This window comes from Taudactylus pleione, unplaced genomic scaffold (assembly GCF_031769625.1).
Source record: "Taudactylus pleione unplaced genomic scaffold, aTauple2 ptg000012l, whole genome shotgun sequence".
Taxonomy (NCBI): domain Eukaryota; kingdom Metazoa; phylum Chordata; class Amphibia; order Anura; family Myobatrachidae; genus Taudactylus; species Taudactylus pleione.
In genome coordinates, this window is record NW_028284415.1 from 12,961,182 (window position 1) to 12,985,041 (window position 23,860).

General features: G+C 43.6%; 1 protein-coding gene across 8 annotated transcripts in view; it reads right to left on the minus strand.

Moving 5' to 3' along the window:
- The window catches only part of QTGAL (queuosine-tRNA galactosyltransferase), a 567,623-nt gene that overhangs the window by 44,844 nt on the left and 498,919 nt on the right, over positions 1-23,860 (minus strand). For all 8 annotated transcript variants that reach the window (XM_088468641.1, XM_088468640.1, XM_088468643.1 and 5 more), the window contains 2 exons: positions 19,529-19,653; positions 183-318 (listed from right to left, as the gene is read on the minus strand). In XM_088468641.1, the coding sequence (XP_088324767.1) occupies positions 183-318; positions 19,529-19,653 (261 nt within the window). The remainder of the gene's footprint in view (positions 1-182; positions 319-19,528; positions 19,654-23,860) is intronic.

Here is a 23,860-nt window from a genome sequence, read left to right on the forward strand (position 1 = left end):
AACGGGCAACAGCTAGTATAATAATAATTACAAAAGTATTGAGTACAAAAGAACACTTACAGCATTTTGCGTACTGTGGGGGATACTGAAGTGAAAACAATGTTATCAATAAGAAGACATGAATACGTTTGCACTCAAGGACATAATAAAGGTTTAGCTACGACATTATACAGGCTGCTCACCTTCTGCCTGTTAAAAGATGACAGGCTCCGATACAGCTTCCTGCCCTGCTTGCCTGCATTCCATATAGTGAAAGACGGCCAGTGCTGAAGGACACGCTCCTCTAGGAATTTGACACGATTATTCCAGATTGTTTCCCTGGTAAAATGGAAAGGAATATAAACAACATATAGCAGACTAGTAAAAGCAGGATGTGTGAGTGGTAACATTAGGAGCTTGATGGCATGGATATGTATAGGAACATGAAATGCTCGGTGTTGATGGCATGCCAAGATGCAGTGAGAAGGCAAGGACAACCAGGAGAAGGATGCACAGGATCCAAGTGTTCTTGCTATTGCGTCTAGATGGTGGCCAGAGAAAATCAAGGTGCAAGCCTACTCGCAGCTTTTGGATGATGCTGCCACAAACTAGAAATGCATCTGCACCAATTTTATAACTCTCCTTTTAATAAATACAATGTCTTCAAAAATACAGCGCAATTTAGCCTCATTTATTGCATAAATCATGTTAAATATGAGAGGGAAGGATATCAGGATTGTCTTCATTACATGTAGCAATTCTGTATTTGAAACTTTATTTTACAATGTGCAAACTGCGCTAAGAAAGCCACTTATCCACCAAATTGTGCAAAATGCTATCCCAATCAAAACCACAGGATGAGACCCATGGGTATATTTACTAAAGTGCGGGTTTTTAGAAGTGGAAAAAATCAGATTCTAGCTATTATCTTCTATAAGGTGCTAGATAACTTAAGTAAAACCTGATAGGTTGCTATGGGCAACATCTCCGCTTCTAAAAAGCTGCACTTTAGTAAATATTCACAAGCTCAGAACCGGTCTTTAATGCAGCCCATCTAACAGAGTGAAAATAGCCATGCATCCATATACACACAGAATGTACCGAAGCCTAAAGCGGGGTGTACACTGCCGAAAGATCCGTTGACACAGTGTCAGTCCCTGCAGCAAGTGTACGGGCGGGCGGTTAACCGCCCGTACACACAACCAGATCTGCAGATATATCGGCCATCTACTGTGCTGCAGAGCAGATGCAATATGTCTGTGAACGACGTAGTTCACAGATATATCGCATCTGCTGTGCCGATATATCAGCATCTACAGATATATCAGCGCATCTGTCTGTGTGTACGGGCAGTCCACCGACCGCCCGCACACTTGCTAAAGGGACTGGGCAGGCCAATTCTGGGCAGGCAAATTCTGGGCAGGCAAATTCAAACAACTGTCCAGCTGTGACGTCAGGACGATATGTCTAGTGGCCGATTGGTAAGTGTATATAGCTTACCCGAGTGGCTGCTGTGTCGGCACAGTGTGTACCCAGCTTAAGAGACTATGCACAGAACAAGGTCCAGAAATGGATCCACTTCATTTGGCAAACAATCTGCTTTGATTAAACACAAAAGACTAGAACAGCAGCAAAGACCACTGGGATAGATATTACATTAGGACTGACAAAAACATTGTAGCTTATCATGCCTTAGTAGGACACTTCATATATCATATACATGAGAAGTGGACTATTAAATTGACCATCATGACACGTATAAGTATTGGTGTAATGGAATTCCGTACTAGTGTTAGTTATAAAGCCCTGGGAAAGACCTATGTTGGGGAGACATGTCTGACACCAGACCCTTTTAACTCCAGTTAATGTCAAAGCCTCACAATACGTATTCATATTGACTGAAAAGATGGGTTTGTCATGTAACATACTGCATAGCGATTTCAATTGCCTATTATGAATAAAACGTCTTGCATGCAGACATTCTGCTAAATAATCTATTTTACAACTTCTGTCATCTCTGCCCCTGGGGGAAGCCTGCTGCTTACTCAGTGTATGTGAGCTGCCCTCTGGGGACAGATGGGAGATTACATGAGATGACCTATTGAGTGATAGGTTAATAGTTCAGTTTGTGTGCACTTACAGCATCATATTAACCTGTGCTGATCCAAAAGCATTGCTGGCAGACGTTTGTAGTGACAAATCAATGAAGTTTCCTAGTATGTTGTTCATTAGTTGAGTGTAATTATAGATAACTGTCTGCCTATCTTACACACTTATTCTATTGATTTTACCACTTTAGTTCTAAATTTAGTACATATTGGAGGACTTGTCTTTGTGCAAAAAAGGTGAAGATAAAAGCAAACGACTTATTAGTTGCTATGGGTAATAGTATCTTTACTGCACAGATGTTCTCATAAATGCACCTATTACAGTATATGGTGCCTTACATTGGTCAAATTTTGGTTAGAACAGGTTGATATCAAATCTTTTTTGGGGCAAAGAATAAGTTTGTTCTAAGGTTAGGATTGGTACAAAGGTCTTCTAGGAACAATGTAACATAGGATATGCGGTTATATTTATTGGGCTAAAGTTATACCTGAGCTTTCACGGAAGCATAGCTTACCGCACACGTCTCTTATTGGACAGGCTTGATTATCGGAGCACAAACAGGTTGTGTGGGGTTAGTGAATTGTGGGGGTCATTCAGACCCGTTCGCGAGCAAAGGACGCTCGCAAACGGGTCGATGTTGCCCCACCGCGCATGCGCACGACGGAGGGAGCTCCGTCGTGCGCATGCGCGAGACCCGGACTGCGACAGCCAAGCTGTCGCTCCGGGTCTCGCACCCAAGGGGGCGTGCTGTCGATGTTGATTGACAGCACGCCCCCTTTGGTGGGCGTGCCGGCCAGACGGAGGCGTTCTCATGGGAACGCCTACCGTCTGAAGCTGGCCCCACTGACATCACTAGTGATGTCAGTGGGAGTTATTTTGGCTCTGATAGAGCCAAAATCACTCCAGGGCTTGCGGCAGCGAGACCCTACCGCAGGGTCTCGTTGCAAGCCCGATGGTCGCGATGGTCTTGACTATCGCGACCATCATCATGGACGCTCGCTATAGCTGTGGGTGGTCATTTTCATGGAGGAGGGCACTGATTCAGAGCGAGCGCTCTGGTCAGAGCGTCCGGCTCTGAATCAGGCCCTGTGAGCACAGCTACAGCACACAGAACTTACCTTACTATCCAATTGCGGTTTAATTACCCGGGGCTGGCAATTCAATTAGCTAACCCCGCAAGTAATTTCCTCTAGGTGGACTTTTCAGTAGCTGTGAGGAAAAGTCTGTGAGAAATAGGCAGGGACAAAAGGCCTGATTCAGACCCGCTCGCGAGCGCTGAGCGCTCGCAAGCGGGTCGATTTTGGCCCAGTGCGCATGCGCACGACGGAGCGCATGCGCGAGACCCGGATACCGACGGGCAAACCGTAGCTCCGGGTCTCGTACCAAAGGGGGCGTGCTGCCGATGTTGAGTGACAGCACGCCCCCTTTGGTGGGCGTGCTGGGGGCGTAGCTGCCCAGACGGAGGTGTTCCCATGGGAACGCCTACCGTCTGGGGCCGGCCCCACTGACATCACAAGTGGTGCCTGACCCTAACCTACCCCCCAAAAACCTAACGCTAACCCCGCTAACCTAACGCTACCCCCCCCCCCAGTGGTGCCTGACCCTAACCCTCCCCCCTAGGGGTGCCTAACTGTAACCTACCCCAAAAAAACCTAACGCTAACCCCGCTGACTGACCTAAACCTAACACTCCCCCGCAGCTAACACTAGGGGCTTACCTTCGTTTGGGCACTCGTCCTGCTGGATTCCGGCATCGGGATTATGATAGGCGTCTGTATTTCGACGCCTATCTTAACTCCCTTGTCTGGATTCTGGCGTCGGTATAGAGAATGGCGGCCTCGCGGCCGTCGGTCTCTTAACTGCATTCCATATTAAATAATAAAACTACAATAAAAGTCATGTGCACAATGAGTATATGTAAAAGAAATGCTGATATTATAAATCCAGACTCCTCTATAACATCACTAGATGATTAGATTAAGGACATTCTTTCTACAGGGCCCTAAAGAAAGTCTCATACAAAGTAACCTTAAGCTGGGTACACACTTGAGCAATGTCGGGCCAAAATGCCTTTTCGTAACAACATATCGCCTACATCACTCAGTATCAGCGCCGTAACTAGGGTGGAGTGGAACAGCCCTGAGGGCGGAACTGGCCACTCACCACAATGTTCCGAATGCAGCATGAAAGCCAGCGCAGGCTCAGGGGTCTATTTACTAAGCAGTGTTGGAAGACAGAGTGAAACGTGATAAGGTGCCAGCCAATTAGCGCCTAACTGCCATCTCACAGGCTGTGTCTCTAAAATGACAGTTGGGAGCTGATTGGCTGGCACCTTATCACTTTTCAATCTGTCTCCTAGTAAAGACAGATTGAAAAGTGCTACACTGCTTAGTAAATAGAACCCTCAGTGTCTAACACTGGCTGCGCTGGCTGAGGGAAAGAGGGGATGGCCGCACTGCTGCTGTGCTGAGCACTGTCATTCACACACACACACACACTGCCACCAATGGGCTGCGGGGAGGATGGCTCTGCTTCCGGCCGAGACTCCGCCCCTTCTCCTCCGCGAAGCCCCACCCCGTCCTCTCCTGTACCCTGCCTGTGTTCTGTCTCTGTCTCCTCCCCTGGAGCTCCGCAGTCTGCAGAGAGAGCAAGCAGCCGACTTATATATATATATATATATATATATATACACACACACACATACAAACACTTATACACAGCATGTGGTTGGCCCCACTTTACATGGTGGTAGGATTCACACCTTTACATCTCTGCGGATATGGAGGCTCGGACTTAAAGAAGCAACTGTCCAGAAGAGGAGATCAGTGGATTAGAGCAGATGAAGCGGTAAGTAGCTGTAACATGCACCCACACACACACATTATATATTGTAAAAAATACATTCTATGGCTCTGCTCAGTGTATACGCATGTTTGCGTGCTCCCGTGGTCGCCAGTTTTGATGTGCTGCACATTAAACCTAGCGATATCGGTAGCGGCCAGTGCATTGTTAATTAATTACATAATGGTGATCGCCTAGTCGTCCAGTGTGGACGCATATTCAATATTGACAGGCATTTGTTCCGATGTCGGAACAAATACCCGTAGCCCCAGTGTGTACCCAGCCTTAGTTCTATTTCAAGAACAAGATTGAGAAGCTCGGAAATTAATTGGTATGTTCTTCCTCAGCCAGCAACCTGCTCAATTGCTTCCCTGAGCCCTCCGGCACCTTCTCTTCATTTAATCCCACAAATGAAGATGAAGTATCTCAACTCTTCTCATTTTCCTACTCTTCCTCTTGATTCTATACCCTCACAAATCAGTAGAACTGTTTCCTGTGCTCATCCCAACCGTAACTAAAATCTGTAATATCTATCTACTAGTATCTTTTATCATTATTCAAGCATACAGTGATTACTCCTATTCTGGAAGAAAAAACAAACAAAAACAAAAAATAATTCTCACCCTAATTCTATCTCAAATTACTTTCCCATCTTGCCCCTCCAAGCAACTTGAGGGACTTTCCTATAACCTCCTCACACACTTTCTTAACATGCACAACTTGTTGGACCCACTTCAATCAGGCTTTTGCTTCAACCCACCACTGAGACAACACTGACTACGGTTGTGAATGATCTGATCACTGCTAAGTCTAAGGACCGGGATGTAGTTAAGTGACCGGCGGAAGCAAGGCCGCCGGTCACAATCCCGACGCCAGAATGCCGGCTAGGGATTTGACAGGCGTCGAGATACCAATTGCCTGTCATAATCCTGACGGCGGAATCCAGGACGATGTGGGACCGAACGAGGTAAGTCCGGGCGCTCGTCCTCTTAGCCGCAGAGGGGGAGGGTTAGGTTAGGGTGCTCCTGGGGGGACTTAGGGTTAGGCACCACCCAGGGAGGGTTAGGATTAGGCTAGGGGAAGGGGGGGTTAGGGATAGGCACCCCCCCGGGAGGGTTAGGTTTAGGGAGCGGGGTTTAGGTTTAGGCACCCCTGGGGGGAGGTTAGGGTTAGGCACTAGCGGGGGAGGCTAGGGTTAGGCACCCCTAAAGGAGGGTTAGCGTTACTTACCTCCGCTGTCGGGATTTCCTCCTTTTGGACTCACGTTTTCGGGATTTGAACCGCCGACTTTACAATCCCATTCCCTAATGACCATTACTCTCTCTGCTGCATTTGACACTGTTGACCACTCTCTTCTCATACAAACACTACAATTGCGGCGCCGGTAGGGGTAGGTGGAGCAGCAGCACAGATGCAAAAATAAACAAAATAAATCTGTTATAAAGGTGCGTCCGAATCCTGCCGCACCAAACAAAAACCTGAATGCCTGTGGCCAGGGGTGGGGCATATGTGATGGAGGACCTGAGGCATCCTGGAAGCTGAAAGCTTAACTGTTTGGTGACTGGATCACTCCAACCACATTTCCCCATGGTATCCCTGTGGAACCCTATGGACCCTGAAGAAGAAATAAGCAGTGCCACAGTCTTGACATCACAATGGATTACTTCAGCTGCCATACTCGAGTACTGCATCCACAGTCTATACAAGTGCGACATGACAAGGCTCAAATGGCTGTGAGCACTGAGAGATCTACAATGCATGCAGTTTGGGGATGCCTGTGAGCTGGTGTAGATCTCACTATACTCTTGCCTCAGAGCCTTTAGAAATTTGAATGTGAGTAATACTAAGCAAGTGTGTTGGAAGCAACCGATAAGCCCAGCCAGGGCAGCTGTTCAGTCTTTAGCTTTCGGATAGAGAATCTCCCACAAGCTGGAGTTATCCAGCAGCATTGCTTGGTAAATCATGGATTTATAACCTGTACCAATTTTTCATTGATTACACTATATTTTCAATAATCTGTAGAAACTGAGGCTTTCCAATGAGTGTGAGTTGGGTCCTGCAAGCTATTCTCACAGCAAACTTGCACTGTGAATTACATTTGCAATTCAATTCCAAACTTGCATTAATTTTTCAGAGGAAATTTGCATTTTTTGTGCACACCCCCTGAGCAGGTGAAAGGTAGGAAAAATCTTTATCTTGAGGTTAAAATGTCGGGGCACTCTTCCCAATGAATAATCATGTACTTGGAGAGATATAAATTGTATAATTTGGCCAATACAGATATGCCAGTTTTCAGGTGAATTTCTCTAAAAAGCTCAATAATGGTTAAATGATGTAGGACAGGTATGTGGAGGTGTAAATGATGTAGGACAGGTATGTGGAGGTGTAAATGATGTAGGACAGGTATGTAGAGGTGTAAATGATGTGGGGCAGGTATGTGGAGGTGTAAATGATGTGTGACAGGTATGTGGAGGTGTAAATGATGTGGGACGGGTACATGGAGGTGTAAATGATGTTGGGCAGGTACGTGGAGGTGTAAATGATGTGGGACAAGGAATGTGGAGGTGCAAATGATGTGGGACAGGTATATGGAGGTGTAAATGATGTGGAACAGGTATGTGGAGGTGTAAATGATGTAGGACAGGTATATGGAGGTGTAAATAATGTGGGATAGGTATGTGGAGGTGTAAATGATGTGGGACAGGTATGTGGAGGTGTAAGTGATGTGGGATAGGTATGTGGAGGTGTAAGTGATGTGGGATAGGTATGTGGAGGGTAAATAATGTGGGACAGGTATGTGGAGGTGTAAGTGATGTGGGATAGGTATGTGGAGGTGTAAATTATGTGGGACAGGTATGTGGAGGTGTAAATTATGTAGGATAGGTATGTGGAGGTGTAAGTGATGTGGGAGAGGTATGTGGAGGTGTAAATTATGTGGGACAGGAATATGAAGGTGTAAATGATGTGGGTTAGGTATGTGGAGGTGTAAATGATGTGGGACAGGTATGTGGAGGTGTAAATATTGTAGGACAGGTATGTGGATGTGTAAATTAAATGGGACAGGTATGTGGAGGTGTAAATGATGTGGGACAGGTATGTGGAGGTGTAAATATTGTAGGACAGGTATGTGGATGTGTAAATTAAATGGGACAGGTATGTGGAGGTGTTGTATTGATGGGAGAGGGGTTTTCATGTGCCCCAAAATGCTAGAAAGACATTCATTTGCTGGAAAACACTTGCATGCTATAATATTTTCACCATTAATAAAAAGTAAAAAAATCAGCCATTTAACAACTTTTAAAAACCTCCAGTATTTTTCTTATGGCCACTAACAGCCTTCTATATGGTCCTGCCAGAGCCGTAACTAGACTTTTTGGTGCCCTGTGCCAGAAAGAGCATTGGCGCCCCCTCATTTTTCAAAGGGACATAATGCACCCAAAAAAGGGGAATGGCCTCATGGGGAAGGGCCAGGGAAGAGATAAGGGAGGCCAGGAGATGCTGGGGATGAAATAAGAGGAAGCTATAAGTGAGAATGATAATAAACATACATTTGACAGGCCCAAACACCGCCCCCTGACCTGTGGTGCCCTGTGCGATGGCACCAGCCGCACTACCCTAGCTACGGCCCAGGGTCCTGCTATCTCAGTTGCCTCTTTTGTGGGGGTCCAGGGTTGGTTCCCCATTTCTTCATGCACTTCTCCCGGGTCTCCACAAGTACAATTGGCATTTCTAATTGGATCTTACACTTCTCAGGTGCTCACATTCATGTAATGTATGCGAGTTTCACGAAACAAACTCACACCTAAATGGATTGATCATTATATGAATATGTGAACAAATTCATGTGCAATCTTAAGTAAATTGTCTGCCAAGCCGCCCAGCATCCAGCTAGCCTTATTTGACCTCTACTTACAATGAATACTTGCAGCAAAATCAGCTGAGCTAACCATGGATGATAATTCTGTCATTTTAACCACAGTAATGCTTTCATTATTTTTCACTACATTATGCACAATTCGGGGCCAAAATAACATATAATACTTTCACAATGTAGCTGAAATCTATCCCTCATGTCGTCATCCAGCTGTCAAGGCAACACAACACAGTCACCATGTGACCTCGAGATCCCCCTACCCACCCACTCCCAAATATGCCCTCCAACACACAGACAATAGTCCACCTTGTCAGCACCTATAAGAAATGTAGCTACTGTTCTATATGTAGCTGTTTTATGTGCAATAATTACCTAAACACCTGCTTTCCTACTCAAGTAATAACCTCCATAAAATTAAACTTTTGTCTCAAAGTACTTAAAAAAAGTTTTCTGCCACAAGGTTCAATTACACAGTTTAAGAAACTAAAGCTAAAATCATCATCTAGTTTCCTCCTGTGTGCTCCAGGCACACCCGAATCCTCCTGTAACGCGTACAGTGCCAGGAACACTTTCTTGCTACCATTCCCTGTGCCCCTGAGGCTGGTACCTGTGATTTCAGTGCAGGGAAAGTAGAGGAAGCAGGTTCCCATACTCAGAGCCAGAACAGGTGCAGCTCTAGAAGTAGGAGCTTGCTGTCTCCACTTGAACAAGCTTCTTGAAAGAGAGTTAGGGGAATAAGCCTTGCAGCGGTTGTGATTACAGTGTGAGAATGGCTTCTCTGTCTGTGAGACAATGTACGTTAAGTTTTAAGATCACTGTGGAACCGTTCTCGGCAGACCCACACTTGTGATCTGTTGTTTGCCACAAAGATATATACGTTTCTACTAAAGTAGGTAAAAGAATATCCGGACATCTAACTTTGTGCTGTCTGGCTTAACAGGGTAAGCATTGAGAACTATGCAGAAAGTGGAAACTTGCAATGTTACACTACTGTAATTCACCAAGCTTATAAATACAAAATCCCCCCCCCCCCCCTCCCGATTACTCCGAGATGGGCACAGTATATAAAAATGAAAACTATTAATATGTGCAGGCTGCCCCTTTGCAGTTCCTACATCCACATTCAGACTGGTAATTTGGTATGTACATAGTTATGTGTAAATGGGCTGTGTTTCTTTTAGAGAGGTGAGGAAAAAGCTCACATGTATAGCCAAGATATACCTATGCGAATACTGGCAGAAACTTGGGAGAGGTAAATATATAGTTTGATGATGTGGCATTAAATCTCCTGAGCTAACCACCAGGGAGCCAGATAACTGTTTCCCGATATGCATATATGACAGCAAAACAGCTGCACTGCCCCCTATACTGATCTATTCAAACTATCTAGCAGATTGGCGAAAGTAGTCAGACGACGGCAGCCTGTTGTGCTCAGTGGTTGAGCTGTTCTGCTTGAGTGCAGAATGCCTGAATCTTACAGAATTTGGTCACCTATGTTTATGGCTATGGTAAATGGGAGAATTCGTGGCCATATAAATCAGAGATACATTGGAGAACATTACAGTGTCCTTGCATATGCGCCCTACAAATTTAGAGCCAGTGTGATACAATCTGCTAGCACACACTGAGATCACACACTACCTGCCTACTGGGTACCTATCTGTTACTGTGTGACCTTCACCTCATACGACTTTGTTGCAGATTATTGCTTCCTTTCCTACCACCTCTGCTTTAATCAAACACTTTCCCCTCAGGGTGTTATGAATTACATAAATGGCCTCATTAGACTGTAAAAAAATATTAATTAGCATGTGCTTGTAGTTATTGAAAAGTAAATCTACAGTATATGGCAAGATTATGGCTTTCCGCGTTTCTCTAATCTTGTAAGTCTCCATGCTACAAATGTACAAAGCAGAAACCCTTAAGTACATGAATGTGTTTCTATTTAGGCTTTAAATGGATTTACAATCATCTAATGTAACAGTTTGATACACACAATACACTTCTAGAAAATGAAGAGCAACTTTTTAAACATAAAACAAAGTGTGTGATTATTATAATTATTATTATTCTACTAATAACATTCACAAATATATAAATTAAAGTCTCAAGAGCTTTTGCAGATATTTGAGGTAAAGTGGTAAGGGCATATTTCCCTCCATTTACCAGGCTTCCTATCCAGTCATCCCCACTGAAGGACACTCAAACAGCATCCTTTAACCAGCAGAAATGGCTGATAACAGAGACCAACAGCTGTCACTGAGCTGCACATAAAAAATAAAAATACCAGTGAACTGTTTCAATTTCAGTCAATGTTTGAAAACATCGTGGGCATAAAATAAAATAATTGTTGCCATTTTTTTCCTAATGCCATGCTGGCAAATATAATTGCGGTGTTTCTTCCGACAGTTACTAAGAGGAGAACTGCTAAACAATAGTGAGGATTGATTGAACTGAAGCAGAAGAATAAAGTACGATACATCCTGATAGCCTCAAGTTCCAAGAATTATGTACAATAGATCCCATATTTGTAGTTCTTTTACATCAGTTCCCTTGTATTTTACATGTATTAGTCCTAAAATAAAAATCACAATTATTCATAGCATGTTCTTCAAGGTGATCACCCCCCCCAAAAAAAAAAAAAAACACAAATCCTCCTGTTTGGCACATCTGATTTCTATAACAAAACAAAGCTGATAGACAATAGCGTTCCAGCAGCTCAAGAGCAGGTGAGTAGCCACAGTCGTGTATAATATCCACCTACAGAGGATCTTCGCGATGAAACAGTCAAAATGCTGTGTTCAAACAACTGGACTATTGTCTGATATTTATTTGTTGTCGTGTACAGATAGTGAAATTGTGCAACACCAAACATCGTCACTAAACAAATATCCAATAGATATAGGCCAACATAATTATTCATAGAAAGCTGATATATACAATCTGCTCCAGTGCGATGCCTTCTGGTTAAATTTGACATTTAAACAGAATTAGAGATATGTGATATTGCCTCAAAGTATTTGGGATCAGGAGCAGGCAAACTGTGGCTATCATGGCGTTGTGGGGCTACAAGTTCCAGCATGCACTGCTTAGTTGTGAAAGCTTGGCGTAGATCATCTGGAACTCTGTGTCACTGAATGAGTTAAGAGTAAGCTGATTTTCGCACAGTCATGTGGCCTGGAACACAGATCTTTAGCATGTGAAATGGCCTCTAGCACAATTCTCCTACCCTCTTAAAAATATCCATCAAAGATTAAGGCTGCATCTTTTCTGACGTGCAAGATTACATCTTGACATGCTCAATATTGCCAAATAAACCAGATTGTGACAGTACTTTATCCTAGCTTCTCTACATGTACCGCTTACTGCTGACAAATATTTATTATTTTACAATTGATTCCATGCAAATTTTGATAGATTAATGATCCTAAAACACAGCTTTATACAGTATTAAAAATATCTTGCCATACTCACAAATATATATGTATAAGAGGCCAGGAGTTAAGATATTTGGTGTTGAATATATGTTTGTTATATATGTAATGGGCAGCTACTGCTCTTAGGGCCTGATTCTGAGATGTACGTTCATCCGATGATGAAAGTACATCCCCGATGGTTAGGGGTCTGCGCTTGCACAGGACCTGATCTGCACATGTGCAGAGTAGAACCTGCGATTATGCTGGCAGACCCCCCCAAGCCACAGCATGATTGACATACTGCAGCGTTTAGGGGGCAGAGCGGGGGCATGGCTGGTCACCGGTCCCAGGGCTGAAGTGACCAGCACCTGGTCAGGCTGTAGGAAGCTTCAGCTCCCGCAGCCTTACCAAAGGAGCAACCATTGTGACCACTGGTCGTCATGGTTGCGGTGGTGCTCACAAATGCAGCAAGGTGGTGTCTGACACCTCCTTCTGCATTTGCATTAAGATGGACGGAATTGCACAGCAGCTTGTGTGCGGCTCTATAATTCCATCCATCTCTGAATCAGGCCTGTAGTCAGGACTGGTGCTACCATTAGGCAGCCGCCTAAGATCGCCGGCCACTGGAGGGCGTCGCTGAGTCCACAAAAAAAAAAAAGGAATGGCATCATTCACGGTTGAGTGGCATATAATCAAGTTGTGGCACAGCTGTGTGTCATTTTTATGAATTTGTAGCAGTGTTATGAGGTACATTATTATTTTGGTGCTTTGCTGTGAGGCATATTTTATATAGTATATTATGAATTGGGAAACTGCTGTGTGGCATATTATAAAGTGGGGAGACTGATGCGTGGCATATTAAGAATTAGAGGGAGCAAGGGCAGTTGGTGAAATGTTGCCTAGGGCGCTCAGACACCTTGCACTGACCCTGCCTGTAGTTATTAAGCATTAGAGCAGGGATGGGGAACCTAAGGCCCGGGAGCCGTATAAGGCCCGCTGAATCATTTGGTCTGGCCCTCTGAGCTTTTTTCTACTAGCCTCATCTGTCTAGCAGGGTGCCTAGAATGGCACCCTGCAGCAAGAATCTATGCAGCACTGCCGCCTGGAGCGTCCTTTGGACACTTCAGACGGTCACACCGCTGCCCTTACAGCTCCCTGGAGCATCCTCAGGATGCTTCAGCATTGCTGTAATTACCGGCGATTGTGGTCCTGCCCCTGCGTGACATCACATGGATGGGGCGTGGCCTGCGCTGGGCTCACAAATAACGTTATATATATCAAAATGGTCCTCGGCAGAAAAAAGGTTGCCCACCCCTGCATTAGAGGCTCACAAAAGTTCCCTGCAGTGTATGGTGACTGTTGGGAAGTTTGCTGCACATAAGAGATCAAAGAAAGTTCTCACTAACCAAAGACCTCATTCAGATCCGCTCACTAGATGCGATCGCTCGCATCCAGCGTATGCAAATTTGTCAAAGTGACGGCATGGGAAGTGATCGCTCGCCAAGGCATAAGCACACCCACTTTGGCTGTGCGAGCGATCGCTCTGTGTATGCAGACGTCCATTAGCGTATGTTGAGACGCCCACTGGCGCACGTCATCTCCAGGAAGTGTATTAAAACATTGGTACATCGAGCACCATCGCTAGCGATCGCAGCGCTTGTGTTTGCCTTACCCTGCTACAAGCACTGCGAGGACTTCAGTGTAAAAACAGGCATGTGACGTGTACTGTGACGCTGCCTATTAATTATGCACGCCTTAAAAACGGCGTTGAAACACCAAGGCACGCCTGCGTTCGCACCTCCAAACCCCCGTTATTAGTGTCCTGACCCTGTTACCACCCACAAACGGCCTCTCCTGTCACTCTCCTGTCTTTGCTGGGCGAGTGAGCGTGCTGCGATCGCACAGAGTAGATCGCGCATGCGCAGAACGAAGCGTGCACATGCACATTTGCAAACCATCAGGCCGCTTGCGAGCGCACAGTGCTAGCGAGCGGGTCTGAATGAGGTCCCAAGTCTTATCTAAAATATCTTTTAAGGGGGGGTGGCAAGTTTCAGATAAGCCCCTATCCCTTTTCCTGCATGTCCTCTGCTTCCAAATTAAATAGGGGAGGTTTATCAGCTTTACTGCGGAGGAATGAGACTGAGTTCTCCGATATTGCCAGCCAGTTTAACGTTCCACACAACTCCCAGCTTATTTAATACACAAGGAGAAAGGGGTGCATGTGAGAAAAAGGGTTCAGTATTTTTTGTAAGCTCTATGTGCACACATGTGAATGTCACTAACAGATGTTTCTTAACTTGCAATGAAAAAGCATTGCAGTGACCCATATACAATACAGTGAGCATTCTAGTGACCCTTATACAATACAGAGAACACTTTAGAACACAGAGGACATGCTAGTGACCCCGTACAACATAGAAAGCATTCTAATGGAGCGTACACACGGTCAGATTTGTCAGATGAACGATTGAACGATTATACGATCTGAACGATTTGAACGATTTTACCAAAGTTTTGAACGATTTGAACGATTGAACGATTTTTGACTACATTAAAATGAATGGAATCGTCCAAGTCTGACTGCAAACCCATCAGATGTCAGATATCGTTATCTGACAAACGGGAACGCGCATCGTTGATCGTCCATCGTTCAGGTATGTCAGATATGAACGATTTTCCATCAGATATGAACGACTGAACGATTTTTAAATCGTTATCGTTCATATCTGAAGGAAAAATCTGATCGTGTGTATGCACCATAATGATCTATATAACAACATACAGAGCACTCAATTGACCAATAGAGCATATTATTAACTACTATACAACACAGACTCCAAATCTTTTGGTGATTATGGAATTCACACCCAGAAATCTCAATAAAGACACAAGACCCCTGTTGACAACCTGTACTAACTCAGAGTGATGGTTGCTATAAAGGCTTTTCAGCACAGTCAGTAGTAGGGAGGGATCTATAGAGTGCCCAACACTTGACAATGAACGGATGCCAACTGCTCTAGGTAGGGGTGTTATACTGCACTTAGGGATCACAATCATGGCACCCTGGACAGTTTCGGTCACCCAAATTTCCCGAGATTCTCTGCACCAAATCCAGTGTATGAACAGGATTTTCACAGTCACTGAGACATGAGCACCACTGTTTTGGATGCAGAAAGTGAACCCTGCTGCCACCGCCTCTCATTGAAGGGGTTGGGGACAGACTTCAGCCGCAGGGAAAGAAGTGAGTGATGTGCTTGTTAGTATATAAAGCACTCCACTTTCTCTCACTTTCTTAGTTGGCTAGTCTCAGAGAGAGACGGTCACTTGAGTCTGTAGTAGACAGTAGAGAGAGGGGAGAGACTGAAAGTGGAGTGCGAGTGTGGAGGTCCTGAGGACGATCTGTTGTATTTGTATTTCTTGCTGTTGCAGGCTTGCAGCAGTACTTTCAAAAGAAGGACTATAATTGTGAAGATAAAAAACATCACACTTACAGTGCCAGGGAGGCGGCCTTTGCATTGCCCTGCCCTTGTATAAAAAAAAAACCTGTCTCAGTGACAAATTGAAAAAATATATATACAACATAAGCAATAAATCTGTATTTAATATTAATCTTAAAGGTCTAGAGAAAAAATCTTAAACACACAAACTTTTCTTTAGCAGACTGCATTTCAAAGTGTGGCAGTACCATTGTGGAATTTTATTTGTGGACAAGGTGCACTGTTGTCTGGTGCTAAATAGCAGCAAATTGATATACAAAATAAGACAAACTGCCTCTGGTTACTGTACCTTTACTGTACCATCCATACTTGCTGTCTCATTTAAATAAAGGTTTAGTGTTAGTGTAAAAAACAGTTTTTCTTCTTGCATTTCAAAGTGCCACTTTGGAATCTTCTATTATGACAACAGCACAAAAAAAGCCCAACTTTGTATGTTACTCATATAAAAGATTTGAGAGGCATCGCTTTGTTTTAATCATTTGACAGCTATTGATAAACAGCACAATGCAAAACTTGCAGTGCTATTTTAAAACCTTGGGCAGTTCTACAAAAGGTTTGCATACACATTTAACTGCCAAACATAAAATAAAAGTATGACCAAAAGAGGCCATGGTCATACCAAGTTCTATTCAAATGAATATTGTTGAAGGTCCACCTATGAAACCAAAAATGTCCTATTGTTTGTGACCTTCAGAAAAAACATCACTAGATGCAACTTTAGTGCGAATTACAGTTTTAAACGGACTGTTGCTCAACATTTTTTCTGTTGCATTTGATGAAGGGACCTCTACTGCTAATAAAGATATATGAATATTATCTTACATGGCCAAAACTAGTTCTGTAGTTTGGGACTGGCTAGAGTTCACAGATCGATGACTGCAGAAAAAGGTCTTGACATTTTGAAAACGTGTGTAAATGAGTGTAATGTGACACTTGAAAATTATATTGTTATCATCGTCACAGATGGTCAAAATGTAATGGTACGGTTTGGAAAACTTGTATCTGCTGAACACCAGTTGTGTCATCTAATGCCCAGCCTTCACCTTGCAGTATGTGATGTTCTCCAGAAAAAGGGTGCTTCTGAACATTCACAATCTAAAAAGCCCACTTCAACAGTGACTGATACGTCCTCAGGGACGTATTTATAATGGGTGCAGGGTGTGCGGTGCTCACGGGCCCCTGGGTCCAGGGGGGGCCCACACCGCACACCTTGCACCCATATTATACTTACCTCTCTGTGGAGTCCCACGTCGGGGACGGTGTCAGCGCTGAAAAAATGCGCAATACAGGGAAAATGGATGCTGCGGCCGCCCAAAGTCTATCAGTATGGCGCTGGCCGCGCTGCGCTCAGTGCACTGCCGGATTGAGAGGAGGGGTCCCATGACAGAGACTGCACACGGGCCCTCTCCTCTCTTGAAACGCCCCTGTACGTCCTCCTCTTGTATAGATGATGCCAAAGATGATGATGATCATGCAACTCTTCCTAATATAGGTGATGATGGTGATGAGTCTGACACAGAACCAGCTGAATCATCAGGTGATATTGAAGCTGATGATATGGACATGGTCTTAACCTTACTTAGCATAGAGCCTGAACGTGCTTCCTCTGCAGCCGGGAATACTGGGAATAGGATCTGAAGATGATTTAGCGATGACACGGTGGACGCCCAGCATTTTCTGTCGTACTTTCAGCAAATTGAAGAAAGACTCCACAATTTACCATTTTTTTTTCTTAATCCCATTCATGAAATTGATCCTGGGATTGAATTTTGGTAATTCTAAAATTATTTTAGTACTGGAATCCCAAATTGCTCTATACAGAAACATGTAGGAATGTCAAAAAATTATGGATACTCCCCCATGTGTGATTTAAATGTTGATTATGGGTATAGTGGGAAAAGGTAAACTGATGGCTCCCCTTTCTGTGCCCCCATTTTGCAAGGAATCATGGAAGCCAGTGGCTGCACTAAGATAAAGCTACTCAGCACTGGACCTGTATCACCAGATAAGAATTATTTAGTCACACGCTCAGCTGCTTGCCCACTAATCCCATTGTTCAGCAGATCATACAGAGAGCTAATTTGCAATGTGTGCTGGACATTTAACAACAGAGAGTGGCTGCCTATGTCATATGCCTTTAGGCGGGCATCCACTACCCGACAGTGTAAAGACTGAACGATAACATTATTGTTCAGTCGTTCACTAAACTGCAGGGTGCCCACACTCAACGGTATATCGTTCAGTGCAGGCACAATCAATCATCTGCAAACATGCTGAATCTGACGATATCGTCAGGTTGACCAGCATGTTTGCACGATGATAGATGTCTAAACACCAAATTTTCAAACGACGTTCGAACAATTATCGAACGATATCGTGATCGTTCATTCGCTCATTTTAATCGTCTTGTGGATAGGCACCTTTCAGCTCAAGCTGGGACTTTTAGTTCCACAATGGCTAGAGAGCTACTGTACATGTTGCCAACTGTTACACAATACAAACATAGGATGCACTGGACAGTGGAAAAGGTCAGTGTCAGGTTCCAGGTCGCAATATGTATTTTCTGTGTGCGTAGGAAGGGATGGTCACACCCCTGAAAATGAAAGTATGCAGCTAAAGAAAACACATTCAGCTCAGCCTCCCTCTCCCCGAGCAGGATGTTTTACTTGGCACAAGAGTTTTGTCTCATCTGAAGCCGACACGGATTGAGCGCGCTAGGAACACACAGCAGAAAGCCTGTTCCAGAAGGGTCGGATGCAGGACGTGTAAAGTGTGTCATACGCCTGTGTTCTTCATTGTGTAATGCTGATGATCTCCATAGTACCAGATTTTGCTACTGTCTGGCTCCTGCTGTGGCTAAAACACTACAGGAAGTGTATGTACAGTAGGCTGTGAGGGTAAATTACCTGATATATTGTGCATGCACTACAATTCTATCCAGGGGTGCTACTAAAACATTCCTATCACTCTGCAAAACCTATGTATGCAATTGATGATATGGACATGGTCTTAACCTTACTTAGCATAGAGCCTGAACGTGCTTTCTCTGCAGCCGGGAATACTGGGAATAGGATCTGAAGATGATTTAGCGATGACACGGTGGACGCCCAGCATTTTCTGTCGTACTTTCAGCAAATTGAAGAAAGACTCCACAATTTACCATTTTTTTTTCTTAACCCCATTCATGAAATTGATCCTGGGATTGAATTTTGGTAATTCTAAAATTATTTTAGTACTGGAATCCCAAATTGCACTATACAGAAACATGTAGGAATGTAAAAAAATGATGGATACTCCCCCATGTGTGATTTAAATGTTGATTATGGGTATAGTGCAAAACCTATAGTGCAAAACCTATGTATGCAATAGTGTCAGAGAGCAGAATATGATGGCACACTAAAGCACAATAGCATTGAACAGTATATAATGGTAAGTAAGACATGGCAACATGAAAAAGTACATTACTGCATAGGGAAAATATGGTGACCAGAAGCAGTATGTAAAGACACTAGGGGGAGATAAATCAAATCGTGGAGAGGGATAAAGTGGAGAGATAGTACCAACCAATCGCTTCTGTCGTTTTAAATGCTGTGCTAGAAAAATGAAGTTAGAAGCTGATTGTTTTGTACTTTAACTCTCCAAGATTTGATAAATCTCCCCCTATGTACTAAGAATATCAGCATATGTTAGTGAACAAATGGTGTCCCAAGGTAGTAAAAAGAAAACCAAGTAATAAAGTATAGTACACGGTCAGGACTGTATACACTAATTTCACCAGGACAGGTGACCTCCAAGCCTGTGTGTAACACTTACTCAGATACAGAATGTGTTGCAGCATCTTCATGGTAACGATATTGCAGGAGGCATTCATCCACACGATGGACCCCACCACCTTTCCGGAGGTGCTCATAGAAAAACAGTAAGTCTTCTGGAGTGCCCTAAAAATAGATAAATAAATCATATTTCACCTCTTGCCATCAGTAAATGTCACCTCACTCACAAAATAATCCATGTTTATTATAATTGTTGTTATTATTATTTTGCTGATTGTAGATAAAGTTTTATATTTCTACATTTGTTAAGTGACAAAAGCCTATGGGCTCTATTTAGTAAACATAAAAACATACAGATTCGCAGTCACTGGCTGCGACACGCCCCAAAATGGTCACTACATGCCTGCGTTTTTGTTGCCTCATTACCTCCCCGAAACAGTCACTTTCTGTCAATCACTCTGCGCCCTAATCCTGACTACAATCACCATCGCAAGACTATCGTGGCACATGCGCCTTTGGCACATAAGCAGACTGAAAACATTGCCCGCTTGAGACCTAAATGGATACTGCGCCCACCTCTGAATCATGCCCTCAGATACTAAGAAAATCTGGACTAAATTATACTAGTTGCAAACAGTTTGTGCAACAATTGTAACAGTCATGCAATTCACAGCAATGATTTTTAGGCCAGGTTAAAACACTTTTCCAAAGCACATTTATCAAGATATTCGCCTCAGGCTTTCAGGAAATTGCTGCCCTGTAAAACACCACAGTGCCTAAGAGTGCTGCATGCCCTACACCTATTAAAACATGGAAACATAAGATGATTCTGTATCACTACTTCATCAATGCTTTAAAGCTCTCATCCTAACTTGCTACTACATGCTCCCTCCTCCCTGTCTTCCCCATCTGTATCATGCCCATCTGTCTGCCCCTCCCCTTGAGAATGTAAGCTCTTGCGAGCAGGGCCCTCTACCCTCTTGTGCTTCTCCTTACTTTATGTTCATCTACTTCTTACTCACCACTAGGACACCTAACACTTGGTGCCTGTGCTTTGTTGCTTATGTGGGTGTTATGGCCACCTATGTATCAATGTATATTATCCATGTCCTTGTCTTTCATTGTATTTTACTGTAAGTCACTTTTTGGTTATGTACCTTGTAAGGCGTGCGGGACACTTGTGGCGCCATATAAATAAACGATAATAATAATAATACTGGTACACAGGAAAATGAAGCTGCAGCTCAGAGTTACAATTCCAATCAGAATGTGCCAACATCTGATTTCTACCTCATGTTGCAGTAGTTTTTTCTTCTTATTATTCATCTTCTTCTCATAAATGTATCTGTTAAATCTCTAATCCAAAACAGTAAAATAAATCAATATATAATTTTCTAACAACTGACAGCGGGTTGGTTACGGGATGCCGGCGCTCAGGGTCATGGCGCGTTCAGAATCCCGACACTGGTAAGTACCCTAACCCTACATCTAAAGAGCTAGACAGAGGGGCACTGGCATGTAAGGTGCCTATTTACTAGTACATGATAAGTTCCTCTCAAATGTCTAATACCTGCCAATAGAGGTGCACCCTCCTGGCTTGTAAACTCTCATGAAATGGGCATGTTTGTGTAGGCCAGGGATGTGGCCTAAAATGTCCTAAATTTTACAATCAGGACCGTTGGCAGGAATGATTCCAGCCACTGTTGCCCTGGTTACAGCCCACAGGAACCAATCAAGTTAGTAAATGAAAAAAAAAATCTCCCTAGATGCTATGAGTTAACGTACATTGCTGCACATAGAACACTGTTATGTAAATGTAACACAGCTTGTACAAAGGAAATGTGAGCCATAAACTAAAACAACACAGCGCCACCTAATAACCAAATAAGTGTGGGAAATTGTAGACTAAACTAACAGTATAAATAATACAAAGCATCTGTTAAACTTGCAAGGAATCTCACTTTATTTGGCAAGAAAATAAGTACATTACAATTCATTAGTAACAGAGAATCGCATCTGTGTGTACACATATTGTAACACATGTACCATAGAACTTTTAAGGGACTTTAGCGCACGCGCAGTAGCATAAAACCGTTTAAGTCCATGAACATCGGCATTATGTGCGACTCAGAATCAGGCCCATTGTGTGATGTGAGTTCAAAGTAAGACTTTTTCAATATTCTGAACATTAAAATCTAAATGACCATATAGCGATAAGAAATTCAGCAATCTAAGCAGAGTGTGATTGTGGGATACACTGATAAACTGGAATCAATCTGATACTAACACTGAAAAAACATCACAATAATAACCATGTAATGTTGAGCAGAAATTCTAACAGGTTTTGATTATTTTTTTCCCTTTCCCACAGTCACACAATGAAATTCATATCCTCCTTAGGTAGTGTGGGGGCGGAAATCATCCGTGGGTGGGTCCTGAACAGCAGAGGCAAATTATCTCTTCTGGGAATATTCTCTGTCAGTTTGGTAACCGTTTATATAAAGTTCAACCTGATTCTGATAAATCTCAATTTACATTGTCTTGGTTTGGTGCCGAGAAAAGAACATCCACCCACTTGTGTCCCAGAGATTCCCAAAGGGAGCAACCACATCAGTAGCTGGCTGAGAGGTGTGATACAGCTACTGGCCCTCTCTGCCTCCTACTCCATCCCATGGATAATCCCCAACAGTGACCTTGAGAGAGAAAAGTTGTCTCTTACTATATTTCACATCAAACCCTAGCTATATAGGTTCTATATCAGTGCTTATACTACAACCACTTTTCATCTTATAGCCTCTGGGCATACTCACCTACTTCCCTGATCTGCTCTTGGGAGATCAAGGGAAGTCTGGCTGTAGTGGTGACGTGGCACAAAGAATAACGAACACGCATCACCGGAGAGGTGGCAGGATGCTGGAGGGCTACCACTCTCCCGGGAGCTGGGAGAACTCCCACAAATTCATAAGTCTCTCGGCACGCATACTTTGGGGACTATTTAAGACTCTTTAATTCTATTAGGCGCAGGGTTTGCGGCCTGGAGCTATTCAATTACCATACAGGAATCTATGTGTTTTCCCTTGCATTAAAATGCAGAGTCGGCAGTTTAATCAGATTTTTTTTCTCGCAGATCCTGAGGATGCAAGGAAAAGTCCACTCTCTTGGGGGGGTTTGGGTTTCCCGCAGCTAATTAAATAGGAGAGCACATTCAATTAGCTGCGGTGTAAACTCGGCGCCTAATTGAATTCCAACCTTTGTATTCTGGCCCCAAAAAGTATAGTTTCTTATCAACACATTTTGCAGCAATAAGCAATAACTACTCTGGGCTATTTGTAAAAAAAACTCTTGCCAGGACAGTGGAAGTCACCTCATTTGTGTGACCTGGATAAAAATAAATAAGAAATTGGCCCTCCACCTTGTGACCTTATAGAGTCGCTGAAGAACATGATTATAGAAGTAGACTAACTGCAGTAAGGGAATATATTATAAAAAAAAAAAAATGTTACCAGTAAAATGTATTGATTTTTCTTTATATGGAAGTGCATTTGACACTCTTTTAATGTTTGTGAATATTTGTGGCCTCCCACTTTAAACTTGCCTACATATGGACACAAAAAAGCTGACCAATCTGAAGACCGCCACACATGGAGCGATATAGCGGCCGATCCGACGCAGCTGTATCGTTCCGTGTTTGGGGGCATGATATCGGCCACTGCGCGCTCCCGTGAGGTCGTCCGTCGCTCCTCCAGATCTTTCTGCCTGCACAAGAGATCTGGGGAATTGACGTGCAATCTCATGCTAGTCTATGCGGGGGGAGGGGGGACGGCATATCTGGCAGCGAAACACACCGTGTCTGGGGACCGCCCGATATGTCGGTCGTTGGATCATGCATCGCATCACTGGGTGCACATCGCACCGTGTATGGGGCCCTTGAGATACTCTCTGCAACTAGCAACATTCTAACAGGCTGTTCTAGTCCTGCCCTCCGCATCTCCAGCATGTCCCTGTGTAATCGATTTTGCAGAATGAATGCATTAGGTGCACTGGCGTTAGTCAAAAATACTTAAAAATAGTGCAATGGTTAAATAGAAGTTTCCAGTTATACCAAAATATTGAAGGGTCTCACCACTAGACTGAAAGCTCCTTTGCACAGGATTTACAATTAGAACACATGAGTGTAAGCTCCTTAGGGCAGAGTTTCTCATAAAACCACTAGATTCAACTCCTGATAGGGTCTCCCAGCATTCCACTTGATGGAACATTCTGATTGGAAAATATTATAAACTATTTTGATCTCTTAGAATACTTCTAGACTAAATGCTCATTGGTAAAGCAAATTCCATTATTATTAAGTGTTCTATGAGCTATTAAACCA